Source organism: Myotis yumanensis, unplaced genomic scaffold (assembly GCF_028538775.1).
Source record: "Myotis yumanensis isolate MYYU_CA2020_CCGP unplaced genomic scaffold, mMyoYum1.0.hap1 SCAF_12, whole genome shotgun sequence".
Taxonomy (NCBI): Eukaryota; Metazoa; Chordata; class Mammalia; order Chiroptera; family Vespertilionidae; genus Myotis; species Myotis yumanensis.
This window is the reverse complement of record NW_027223763.1, coordinates 19,118,929-19,131,781: the sequence shown is the minus strand read 5'-3', so window position 1 is coordinate 19,131,781 and position 12,853 is coordinate 19,118,929. Positions and strand designations below refer to the sequence as shown.

General features: G+C 46.7%; 1 protein-coding gene across 6 annotated transcripts in view; it reads right to left on the bottom strand.

The window, feature by feature from the left end:
- Positions 1-12,853, bottom strand: part of EPB41L4B (erythrocyte membrane protein band 4.1 like 4B) — a 115,753-nt gene that overhangs the window by 39,492 nt on the left and 63,408 nt on the right. For 5 of the 6 annotated variants that reach the window (XM_070430946.1, XM_070430942.1, XM_070430947.1 and 2 more), the window contains exon 15: positions 12,136-12,200. In XM_070430946.1, the coding sequence (XP_070287047.1) occupies positions 12,136-12,200 (65 nt within the window). Of the gene's footprint in view, positions 1-8,697; positions 10,365-12,135; positions 12,201-12,853 lie in introns of those variants that run through there. The other variant, XM_070430948.1, reaches the window with a different exon arrangement.

Genomic DNA, 12,853 nt, shown 5'->3' with positions numbered 1-12,853 from the left:
ATAGACTACTAATTGGCAAAAGAGAACTTTTCCCATTTGTACTTCTTTGAAGACATTTTCCTAGCATGGAACTCGGCACTAAGTCTGGTGTTCACACAGGTGATGTCTGAATTGCTACCTGGGGCCAGGGAGGCCTCTTCTCAGCGTCTATCCCTGGGCCGGTTACGGTACTGGCACAGTGTAGATGCAGAGTACATATTTATTGAATGACTGTCCTCATGCATTCAATTTTAATTCTCCCAGGCTAACTTAGCAAGTGTCTACTCATAAACGCTTCACCTTGCTCTCCAACCCCCCAGGTTGCCTTCCCGTTACATTCTCGTCTTTGCAAAACTGCAGAGTAAAATGTGTCACATCTTACGGAGCCACGGGAGCCTTTAGGGTTCCGTGGTAACTGAGTGTCCTGCGTGAGCCAGACAGGAAGTGCACCTCCATCTTGGAGTCCGGAATTTTCCTTGGGCGAAACTGTATCCCATGGTTTCAATGAATGGCCGTCAACAGATAGCAGGCCTTGAACACTTGCTGCTGGAAAACCCATTTTACCTCAATCTCATTCTTGCTCATTGCCACAGGCGCTTCCTGATTGTGCTCGAGGCACTGGGAAGCCACGGGGAAGGGCTCTCCAAGTTCGTGGTGAGATCTAGGGTTTTCACCATTCCAGATGAATTTCAGCATCCGAGTACAAAGAATAAATATTTTATGAGTTCATTTTTGCCCTGAGGCTTATGACTAAGATTTTATTCACTGTTTTCTGCCTTGAAAAAAATACGGACACAAATATAGTTGTTTTCCTTTACGGCATTCACTTCCAATTAACCTAACGGTGCTTTCCCTTCTTGATTTATTGCAGATTTGGGGGAGGGGTTCTAATTTTTGCATCCCAGTGCCCACTCTGTGCCTTAAATGAAGATTTCCCCCCCAAGTTAGCAGCATTAACTTGCCTCTAGCCACTGCTTTAAATGCATCCCCACACAGTATCATATGAAATGCATCCCCCCACACAGTATCATACGGGAGCCCTCAAGGAACAGGGAGAAAAAGTCATCATTTCCATCAAGTGCAGCTGCTAGTGTGTAAAATAATGTTTCAAGAGCCAGTCCTTTATCATCCCTTGCATTTTGAAAGAGCTACTGTAGACTCGGGCACCAGATGAGTGTTATTCTTCCACCCTGCAGACACTACCTAACTCACCCAAATGAACGGAAGTATCATTCATTCCAGAAAGATGCTCAGGTTCAATGTATACATTGCATGCTCTGTGAAGGGCAGGTTTTAGACATTCTAATGGCACAAGATACCAGTGTGAGCAGGAGCGGGAGCTGAACGCTGGGTTCGTGTTTTTGAGGTGAGCCAGAGGGATAATCTATTTTGGCTTTCATGAATGCTTGAAAATCTCCTCAAAGGCTCCCTCTCTGCTCCCCAGTTTGGGTAGGTTTTTCAGAAGCTTCCATTATAACCATCCCGCAAGCCTCTGAAGCTGTATTTTAAGGGCTTGTTTAATTGCCTTTAATATAGGTACAAGGTCCATTACGCAGCCCCGGATGGTGCTGGTGGGGCCGTAGGCACAGCAACACCTCTTGCTCCGGAGGTCTCAGCTGCAGAAAGTGGATGCTGAAGCCATTCCCATTCAGTTGGGGATGATTAGGTAGGTTTCTGCGGGTTCCTTACAACATGCCTACGGGATGTTCCTCTAATTATCCTAACCCCCTTTTTAGTGGATTGTCGAGACGACAGCCCTTCTGGTGTTTTAACTTCTGCAGCTTTTCCTCCAATAATGCCACTGCTGAGTCTTGGGATGTGGCTGTGCTTTTATATCCGATATATTAGAATTTTAATTGTACCTAAAAGTAAATTCGTCCTTCCCTGGTCAAATGCACCAGGGAAATTCACAATGTTGAGGTGGGTATTTAAGAAGTCTGAGTGGAAAGTTCTCAATAAGCCCCCAAAAGAAAAGGAATCAGATGTTAGAAATCAATTCCTTCATCCTGGCTATTTTGATGCTGCCCACTTTCTATTTCCACGGCCTGGTATCCCACTGATGGCTACCTAAACTTCCGGACAGCTGCTTTCAAAAAACGTCTGGTAGCCCTAGCTGGTTTGGCTCAGTGGATAGAGCGCCGGCCTACAGACTGAAGGGTCCTGGATTCAATTCTAGTCAAGGGCACATGCCTAGGATGCAGGCTTGGTCCCCAGTAGGGAGCATGCAGGAGGCAGCCAATCAATGATTATCTCCCATCATTGATGTTTCTTTAAAAAAAAAAGTTTTTTTTTTTTTTATTGATTTCAGAGAGAAAGGGAGAGGGAGAGAAAATTCAATGATGAGAGAAAATCATTGATTGGCTGCCTCCTGCATGCCCCCTACTGGGGATCAAGCCGCAACCCAGGCATGTGCCTTTGGCTGTAATCGAACCTGGGATCCTTCAGTCCGCAGGCCGATGCTCTATCTACTGAGCAAAGCCAGCTAGGGCTCATCATTAATGTTTCTATGTCTCTCTCCCTCTCCCTTCCTCTCTGAAATAAAAAAGAAAAATGTTTCATAAATATCAACTTTTCCTAGCCTTCCCTTTCTTCACTGTTAAAAAGGCTAAGATGACATCATTAATTCCACTTTGTCAGCCTGATCTTTACGAAAGAGCAGGACTCAAGGATAAAGGTTCTAGATAGTTCAGAGAAAACAAGCAACCAATGGCCTTCAAGAAGAGGAAGGGGGTGTACAACCTTGCTTGTAGAGAAATGCGATTAATGTGGTTTTTACCCATCAGACTAACAAAGGTTCAAAAAGTCAGCTAAGGCTAGGAGCTTGCTTGCTGCGGGGTCCCAGAAGCCCTGTCAAATCGCTGGGGTGGGGGCGGCATAATCAGGGAGAATGTCTTTGGAGGGAAATTTCATTAGACAATATCCAAGTTAAATATGCACAAACCTTTTGACCCAAGTCTCTACCTGTAGGGAATTTAGTCTACAGAGAGATTTGTTCAAGTGCATAAAACAGAATGTACAAGGATGGCAGCAAAATCTTAATTTTAGAGACTCGAGGAGGCCTAAATGCCCATCAATATTGATTGGTTAAATAAACACATGTGCTTTCTACCCAGAATTGCTTTGATTGACAAAAATAAAGGCTGACTCTGGGAAGAGCTAGGGAACCAGGGAATAAGAGGGTGGAGAGGAAAAGTAACTTTCAGGTGTCTTTGCTTGAATTTTTACCACTGTCTGTATTACCTACTAAAAAAAGTTAAAAAGCACAGCAGTTCCCATTAGCACTTTCTATTTAGTCTCCAAATAGCTACCCGGTTCCTCCGTTTTGTATAAGGTGAAGTCCGAAGTCGGGCAGGTCGGGAACCGAGCGGACGCTTCGTTGCAATTCCCCAAACTTCTGAGTCCCAATTGTGCCCGCAGAACGGATTCTCAGTGGTCTCACCAGGGCCCGCCCCCCGCCGATCCTGCCTTGTGCAGGTGGGAAAGCACTGTCCGCACGCTGCCTGGAATTCTCGGACGGAAATACCACTTCCATTGCTTTTAATCCCCTCTCAAAAGACCCCCATGGTGTTTCTGCTCCGAGCTTGTTAGCGTTTCAGAGACATGTTTTTATGTATTGTGTTAACCCTCTTCCATCTCTTTCCTTTGGAACCAAGCACCCCCATCCATTGCTAAAATTAAACTGTACATCGCAACCTATCCACCCAGGGGAGATACCATTCCTTGAGCTACTTTGAGTCTCCTTGTCCTATTTCTTACCACATGGACTGCTAAGGCCTTAAATCTAAAAAAAATAAAAATAAAAATTAAAAAAAGCCCACTAAAAATTGCTGTCAGGTAGTATCAACCATTGTGCAAAGCACCACACATACACATGTCATTGAATTCCCCTAAATAGATATTGTTAAATTCCCATTTATTTATTTTTAAACATATTTTTATTGATTTCAGAAAGGAAGGGAGAGGGAGAGAGAGATAGAAACACTGATGATGAGAATCATTGATCGGCTGCCTCCTGCCACACCCCACCCACACTGGGGATCTAGCCCATAACCTGGGCATGTGCTCTGACCAGGAATTGAACTGTGACTTCCGGGTTCAGAGGTTGATGCTCAACTACTGAGTCAAGCCAGCTTAGCTCAAGTCCCTTTTAGATGAGGAAAATGAGGGGAAGAAGAAACTGGCCGAGTGCACAGTTGGGATTCAAACCATGTGAGATGCTCAAGGGTCCATACTTCACTTGTCAGAGAACAAAACCAGACCTCCACACTGGAGTCCACAGTCCTCTCATCAGCTTGCAATGTGCTATCATTTTGCTTCTGCAAACTTCCACCTGTTTCCCACATGGGCCTGAATCCTGCCCTGGGTTGGTAGACTGGGGTGTGCCCATGCACAACCTTCTCCATCATTTGAAGGTCCCTATCCCCTTGCATCCGGAGGAGAGCAGAACAGTGACATAGACTTGGTTAGGCAGACTTGGGGGAGGGAGGTTATAATGAAATTAAAGCCATAAGAGAACCACTAGAATTCTTATATTCTTCTGCTTCACCGTGAACCTGAAGATGTGCAAAACCATACTGAGCAGAAAGATCCAGCTGCTTGTGAAGATGCCCATTTACTTTTTAAAAATTATATTTGTTTTATTCAGAACAATCCCAGATGAATCTTACCTTTTATACAAAAATTATAATTTAAATGAAAAAGTATGCTTTCATGGCATATTGATTGTCCTATGTGGCCTATATTTCAAAACTGATAGAGGATATACATGAACTTTCCTACCTTGTTAAAAACAATAATTCAAATGTAAGTTTGTCTCTTTTCAAAAGATGTGATGTGGCAGGAAAACAGAAGACTTGGTCAGGGATCAGGGCAGAAAGCTTGATGTAGTCCAGACGGTTGCAGCATGTGAAGGGAAGAGGGAAAGGAGGGACTGCAGCAGGAACCTTCATGCCTTTTGTAGGAAAATGACAAGAGGTGGAAGCCAAACTGATTTGCCTCAGCAATGCAAAGCCATCTCAGGATTCAACATTAACTATATTCCTGGGATGAGACTCAATGTCACATCTCTCATGTCAACCCACCACGAACATCTGAGAACTGTGACAGCCATCCATTTACTTTTAAACATCATGCCTGCTTAAAAAAAAAAGTTGGCCTCTATTTAGTTAAAAATCGAGCCATTAAAAAAGGGCAAACCTAACCAGATAGGAAACTGTGCTTTTCCAAAGTGAGGCCCTGCCCCGCCCATCTGACTCTCCTGGGATGACTGTTACAATGGAGGTTCTTAGGTCTCACCCCGACCACTCAATTTTTAGTAAGCTGTCCAAACGATGTGTTGGTTCCCCAATTTGGGGGTAAATGGACCTATTTGCAGAATTACTGAGGACTTCTTCTTTTGCTGAGGCTCAGCTGAATGCTGATTTCAGATTTGTTTCACCTTGGAGATACCGAGGGGATTCTGAAAATGTGCCGCCTTTCCTCTACAAAGGGTCTCTCCTGCTGTTGGCAGCCGTTTGCTTTTTCTCTATCTCTGCCCCCTTGTGCCTTGTCTTGGCATCTGTCTGTTGCCTTCTGTACCAAAATGGCAGAAGCCAAATCATCCTAGCTCTATTTAAGGTATTCACCTGGTTAATTTTGGAAGATTTGGGCAATTAAGTCAGAGCTAAGTTTGGGAAATATTGATCCCAAAGGAATCAATACAGCTGCTCAGGGAGTTCTCTGATGAGCTCAGATCTTAAAGGGCCCTTTAAAAGCTGGAAAGTCAAGGGCGACAAAAACGATCTATTAGCTGTGTTCAGAGCAGGACCCAGGAGGCTGGACTCATTGACCTGGAAAGATGGCGTGATATTAACAGGCAAGAAAAACGAAGGACTCCTGCGATGTCCTTATTCCTTCGTCTTCACTTTAATGAAAATCATTTTCAGCGGAAATGGTAGACCAAGAAACGAAACAGGCAAGAGAGTTTTGAAGGCCAAGCTAATTACCTGGTATGACTTCAAGACTTCCAGTCCATACGAATTACATCCATTTGACAACACTGTCAGTTCACTGTGAGATATTCTGAGGGATCTCAGAAAAATAATGGATGATGCAAGACCAGTAAGTACCTGAGTTTCTAAACTGCAAAAAGCAAACCTTGGTGTGGAATACTGAGCTTGGTTTTGGTAATGGGTGATACTCCAGAAGAAATGAGTAGTTTGTGAGCTCTCCAGGAGAAAGCAGTGGATCGTCTGAAATGAGTAGTTCATTAAGAAAATAACGCTCAACCTCTGTTCCTGTGAAAGGGGACCCTTGTTGAATGAATGCCTGCATGAGTAGGGCTACCAGGTTGCTGGGAGAGTTGGGGAGGTGTGAAGGGTTCCTAGACATCTGGGTGGGGGATACAGGAAGAGAGGAGTAACGGGGTTATTAGCTCATTGGCAAAGGTGATGGACAACGTTTACTAGTCCAATGGCATACAAGGGGTACGGATGAGACTGCTGCTGGTGGTGACTGTCTTTCTAGTTAGTAACTAGACTTCTGTGTAGTGAATTCATCTAATAGTCTCATGGAGATGGGGGTTGACGAGGTCCCAAATGGCAGGATGATGAGAGGTCAGAGCAGATGTGGCGGACACAGGCTTTGGAGTCAGAAATCTGACGTACCACCTACTGGCTCTGGGACCATGTGCAAGCTGCTTGGTTAAACTCTAAGCCTGAGCTTCCCGTGTGTGAAAAGGACACCACCGACCTCAGAGTGGTCAGGGGATCAAGTGAAATGACGTATGTAGAGTGCAAAGCACACGTGTGGTTGTCGGCGCCTGTATAGGACCATAGGTCAATGCCACTCTACCTGGGACTCCAGGATACCAAAGCTGGACTGTTCTCTGCCAGGCAGTGACACTCAACATGACATCAATGCCTCAAAGGAGAACACCACAGACACAGTGAATGCTATTCAGATGATGAGGCTGAAGCCAGAACATGCGTGGGGGTCAATGTCCTACTCAAAATGTGATGCCCCACACTGGGTACAGTTGCTCAGATACCTTTGGACCAGCTCAGAGATGACATATGAACTGTCTGTTCGCCGGTTCGATGTTTCCTTTAGAGTGAATGTGGAATCATTAATTTGCTGAACAGACATTCATGGAGCACCAGTTACCCATCAGGCACTGGGGAACAAAGGTGGAGGTGGCACAAAGTCAGACTTAATTAAGAGCTGTGTACAGGCCCCAGGATGAGACTCAGAGGCAGTGTCAATACAAAGTACACCACTGATATATATGAGGGTGGGGACAGTGGGATGGAGCACAGACACTAACCCAGTTTGCAGAGCTGGGGGCAGTCAGGATCTCTGGGAGACCGAGGCTGGGTGGAAACGTGAGTATGAGCAGGAGTTGGGCAAAGGGGAGGGGAGTGACAGCATTCTCGGCAGAAGGAAGTGTTTGCAAAGGCACAGATGGGAGTGACAGCAGGGTATGGTGAATGTCAGGAACTACACGCAGTGTGGAGCTGCAGGAGCTTAAACAGGAGGGTGAGGAATGGGAACTATGCTAGATAGAGCAGGGGGATTCCACAGAGAAGGCCTTGGGCTTCGTCCCATGGGTGATGGAGAACCCTGGCAGATGTCAAGCAATGAAATGACACCCTCAGATGGTGTTTCAGAAAGCTCTCTCTGGGGGCTGTGAGGAGAACGCGCTTGTCAGGAGAGATCAGAGTCAGGGAGATCAGGAGGAGCACCTCACAGCCAGAGGAAAGATCAAGGTCAGCGGCAAAGAGAGAGGGCGGCTGAACAAAATACCAAGGAGAGGGCTGCCTGGATACGCGTGGCGACAGGAAGAGGAGATGCCAATGATATATAAGTTCTTACCGTGGGTTAAAAAAGAGAGAACGGGGGTAAGCCTTTTTTTCCCTTTTGGTAAGAGAGGAGAAATGTTAAGTTTTGGCACGTGGACTTTGCAGTGTACTTGGAATATACAAGTTGAAATGTCAGTCTAGTCTGAGGGATAGAGAATGGTTTCAGTGTCGGCAGCACCATAAAGTCACGATGGGATGAGAAAACCCAGGTAGACGTGACAGTGAGGAGAGCAGTGGGCAGAGGAGGGGCTCCTGGGAAAGAGCAATAGTTCAGAGGATGACAGGAGATACAAAGACCGAAGAAGAAGTCCCAGGGCCGGAGAATCAGACACCACAGAAGCCAAGGGCACAGAGTTCCCAGAAGCTGAGTGAGTCACCACCACCATCCAGTGTGGCAGACAGAGGTCCATGCAGCTGAGGAATAAACAGTGTCCACGTGACTTAACCATGAAGAGGCCGGAAGCATGCAAACTGGTTAGACTTTCTCGGTTTCAGACAACTGAGCCCACGCACGTTGCTTTAAGCACAAGGTATTTATTAGATGCATTAGACAGAGTACACAGTCTCCAGGGGGCCACAGACACAGGGCTGGAAGTCACTTCCCAGGAACAGCAGCTTGTCCTGTGTGTCCAGGACACACGCCCGCGCTCACGACAGGACTGCGATAGGACACACCCACTGCCACCAGGGACCGGGGCCAGGCTCCCGATGAGGACATGGCTCTGCCACTGCCTGCGAGAGCCACTCCCCCAAGGGCAGTAGCATGAGCTGCTCCGCGCCACCTGATGGAACGCTTGCCGTCAGACCTCCGAGAGCGCACAGTCACATCCCCTACGCCCCCACAAATGTTCCTTCTGCGCAGCACAAAATGAAGATCGAGTCACAACGAGCAAGAATAATCTTTATTCTTGGGAAACACATTTGTAAAAACATATCAATAAGATTAAAAGCTTCAGAACACATTTATTTGGACGCAGCACAGACACGGAGCATCAGGACATATGGAGCATCAGGAATATACTTGTAAACAAATGCCTTGGGGGGGAGTTTCTACGACACAGACCGCACTGTGCAGGGTGTGCCAGCCGATTCCCTCCTTCTGTAGAGGGTTTTGTGGTAACCAAAGAAAATTTTCAGATTTCAGCAATAAAATTCTCAAGGGATGTCAAGACATGCTGTTAAAGGCTTGAAATGGGCCGAATTTACAATGACATATATAAAAATGGCACGGAAACTGATTTCACAAAAATTCTAAGGAAAAACATCTCAGGCCTACCTATGAAGAGAAATGATGTTTGACTCGTGGCTTGAAATGGGGGAAAATAAATATACTGGTACTAGTTCTACCCTAAAAGACAACAAATTAATTTTCTGGTTCTAGCAAAAGACTGTGCAACACCCCTCCTATCCTCATCTACAGAATGCTTTGGCACAACGTTGTTAAAATCTTACGCCATATGTGTCTCAGATGGCATGCAGCGTCATAAAAGAGTGATGTCTGGGGTAAAAACCCAACCCTCAAGTTCTACAAATTCCGACAGCATCTCTATCCATAATCATGTCTTCTGCAATCATGCAAGTTAGCAGCACCAATCATTAAGACGTTAAAAAATTATTCTTGTTCTCGAGCAGCAAATTCTACCAAAATGGATGCTATGCAGCTTATGATTAGTCAAATCTCTAAAACTCCAAGTGGCTAAACTGTCCTCGGACCTGAAATTCAGAGTCTCCCTGCATGATATAACATGTAATCAGTCCGTACACTTCATTTAGCTTCTGGATGGGGTGGCCTCCGTTAGAGAAGGGGATGTTGCCATTTTCCTATGAGATCGTTTGCATGTTATAGCCTCAGCCTAGAAATATTATATTTCAATGGATCACGGAATTTCAGAGTTGGAAAGGACCTTGACGATCGATTAGTCCAACCCAGTCTTTTCTGATGAGGAACATGAGGCCCCGAAGGAGCAATGGCTTGTCTAAGACCACACAATGGCAGAGGCTGGACCCCAGCCATCTCCATCCCCACCATGTCACTGGTACTCTCTGCAGAGCTATCTTCCCACGTTTCCCTGGCTTTATTTGGTCCCACTCATTAAATAACAAAGAAATATCAGGTACATAGCAATACAATACACATAGACTTTTACTCCAATTTTAAAATCAGAACATCAACGTGATTCCTGAGCCTTTACCTACCTTCATTTTATTGAGAATGCAGTCAATAGTACGTTAGGACTAGCTATGGGGATTACTTTCCAATATTTACACGGGCACGGAAAACACCTTTCAGAACTATCCCTCAGACACCTTTACAAACGCAGCCATGCGACGACACCCAGACACCTTTCACGGGATGGAATGCAACGGGGATGGAGCATGGAAGTGAGATGGCCGGTCCCTCAAAGCGCAGTCATGAGTTTATCGCGACACACCACACTCTGCACGCCTCCTAAGTTCTTCTGGTTCTGGTTGTGGACATAATCGAGATGGCTGTCGTCTGCACTGGCCGGCGCTTTCCAACGCGGCCTATCATCCTCAAAGGATGGCCTGTTGCGTTTGCAGAGTGAATGGTTAGTGGAGGGGATGGAAGGAAACTCAGAAAAGAGCGAGACAACATGAGCACAAAGGGACTGGGCGGGGTAAACCACGAACGACAGGAACGGGAACGGCTTACAAGTGGAAATGGATGGATTTTCTGCTGCAGGTCATCTACCCGCTTCCAAGGGGAGAAAAGCTCTGTCTATGGCTGGGCCAGCATCCCTGCAAGGTCGGTCTGGGGAAGCCAGGTCAAGGTGGAAAAGGTGCCTTTGCTAGGGGACGTCTCAGGCTGTTGTGTGCATGTGCCCCGTGAATGTCTTATGCAGCATTTGCCAAAAGTGTTGGAACAAATCTCTTTTCCTGGGGTAGGTATCTCAGACAGCGCCTCTCTGACTCGCTGGAGGGCCTGATAAAACACAAAATGCTGGGCCCCATCGGAGATTCAGATCCAGCAGGTGCGGGGGCCCGTGAATCTGCATTCACACGCTCCCAGGCAGGCGGGCCACCGAGAGGAGCTTGGTACCAGCGTTCCTCAGAATTACCCTGTGGAATGCTGGGCGGGGTCATGCCTCCGAAGGAAACTAATGATACACTCAGCAGCAAGGAGTGTAAAATTCTGTCAAAACAAGGTTATTAAAAACAGCGTTTCTATAAACCTCTTCTGTTTCTCACGTCTGCAAAATAAACTGCCTTTGCAATCCAGAAACATCGAGAAGCATTACTCCACCAGTCTGACTTGCTTTGGAAGTTACACAAGTATCGCGTGTTTATGCTAAAACCGCACTGTTGTCCCACAGGGTCCCCCCAAACGTGGTCAGAACTGTCAAGAACCAGGTGCCCCCGCCTCCCTACTCTGACCAGACTTGGTCCCATCACTCCGTCCTCGGCGCTTTCTCGCAGAGCAAGGCTGCCTCGCCAAGAAATAACCGTGCGCACGGAACTCACCAGCCATGTTTCTAAGAGAGCTTCTTAAACAGAAACACCCATGAAAGCGGATCTTAAAAGGAACGTTTGCCTTGACAAAGCTGGCATGAAAACGCTCTCGAGCCTGACTACAGACACAAGGCAGGTGCCGGTGTAGTTGGGAAGGGTCGTGGTGGGTTAGGGCCGAGGGGAGCAGGCACAGCCCACTCGCCGCTTATTACCGTAAATAAGTTTTATTGGCGCACAGCCACACCCATGCACTTCCGCACTGGCCGTAGCTGCTTTCTGGCTACAAGGGCAGAGCTGGGCAGCTGTGACGGAGACCACAAAGCCGAAAGTACCGACTACCTGGCCCTTTATGGAAAAAAAGGTCACTGACCCCTGAGTTTAGAAAAAAAGATCCGTTGCTACAAAAAAAGAAGCCCTCAACCCACCCCTGAAAAAACAGAAAAAACAACAACAAAAAAAAACCCTCTGTCCAAAAAATCCACAACAAAAATCTCCACGCTTTAGTCATATTTTTATAAATGAATTCTCAGGACAGGGAAATGTTACTTAGACACTTTAAGTAACATTTCTAACACAAAACCAAACTCAAAATTTCTGAGGTTAGAATGACTTAAAAAAACAAAACAAAAATCCTGGCCCAATTCATTTTGGTGTCATAAAGCGTAACTTGAGCAAATCCAGAGTCTCGCTGGCTGCCTCTGCTTTGCTCAGGATTTATCTCGGCCGTGACAAGGCTACTCTTCACGGCGACTGCTGATGCAGAACTTTAACTCATGACTCAGTAGAAGCTGAACTTTTCAGAGAAAAGAACTCGTGTAGGGGCGGCTCTGTGAGCTCAGGCACTTACCTGACGTTTGGAGAGTGAGGGTGCCACCGTGGCTGGCTGGGGTGAATATTGGGATGATACTGAGGCTAGAAAGAAAACACCAAACGTGATTATTTGATGACCTTCTGATTTCAATGGTCTTTATTCACTTTCTCTTTTACTGGCATCCACCTAAGGGGCTGTGAATGGAAAGGCTATAACTGAACGCTGGCGGGGAGCCTGGGGGGTGGGGGGGACGTTTCCCAGGACGATCACATTTCCCCTGGACAAAGGCTGGGGCTGGGAAGCTGCCCGGGAAGAAAAGGGTCCCCCCCGAGAGTGCCCAGGACAGGCCACAATCACCTCTCCCGAGGGAACAAGGGAACAGAGGAAGGTGCCAGAAAGACAGGGAGGATGGTCGGCAATGTTCAGAAACCATTTCTGTCACTGCTGGAAATAATGGCAACCGTGGGTAACATCTACGTCTGCACGCACACAGACCAGGACGGGAAGGGGTACCATCGGCTGTGGGAACACGCCTTCTCCCTTGTTTGAGCAGTAAAAATCATTTTCTAAAGCATGACCCAAAATACCCCCCAAATCATCCAGAGCACTTATTATCGTGACAAAACGGAAGGGAGAAATTGGTCCACCTTAAGATGGGCACATAGATCCAGGCTGATGACCCACAAAGTGACCCAGGGAAGAGACTGGCTGGGGCTGGCTGGGTGGCGGGTGCCCATCCGAGTCTGGCCTGCAG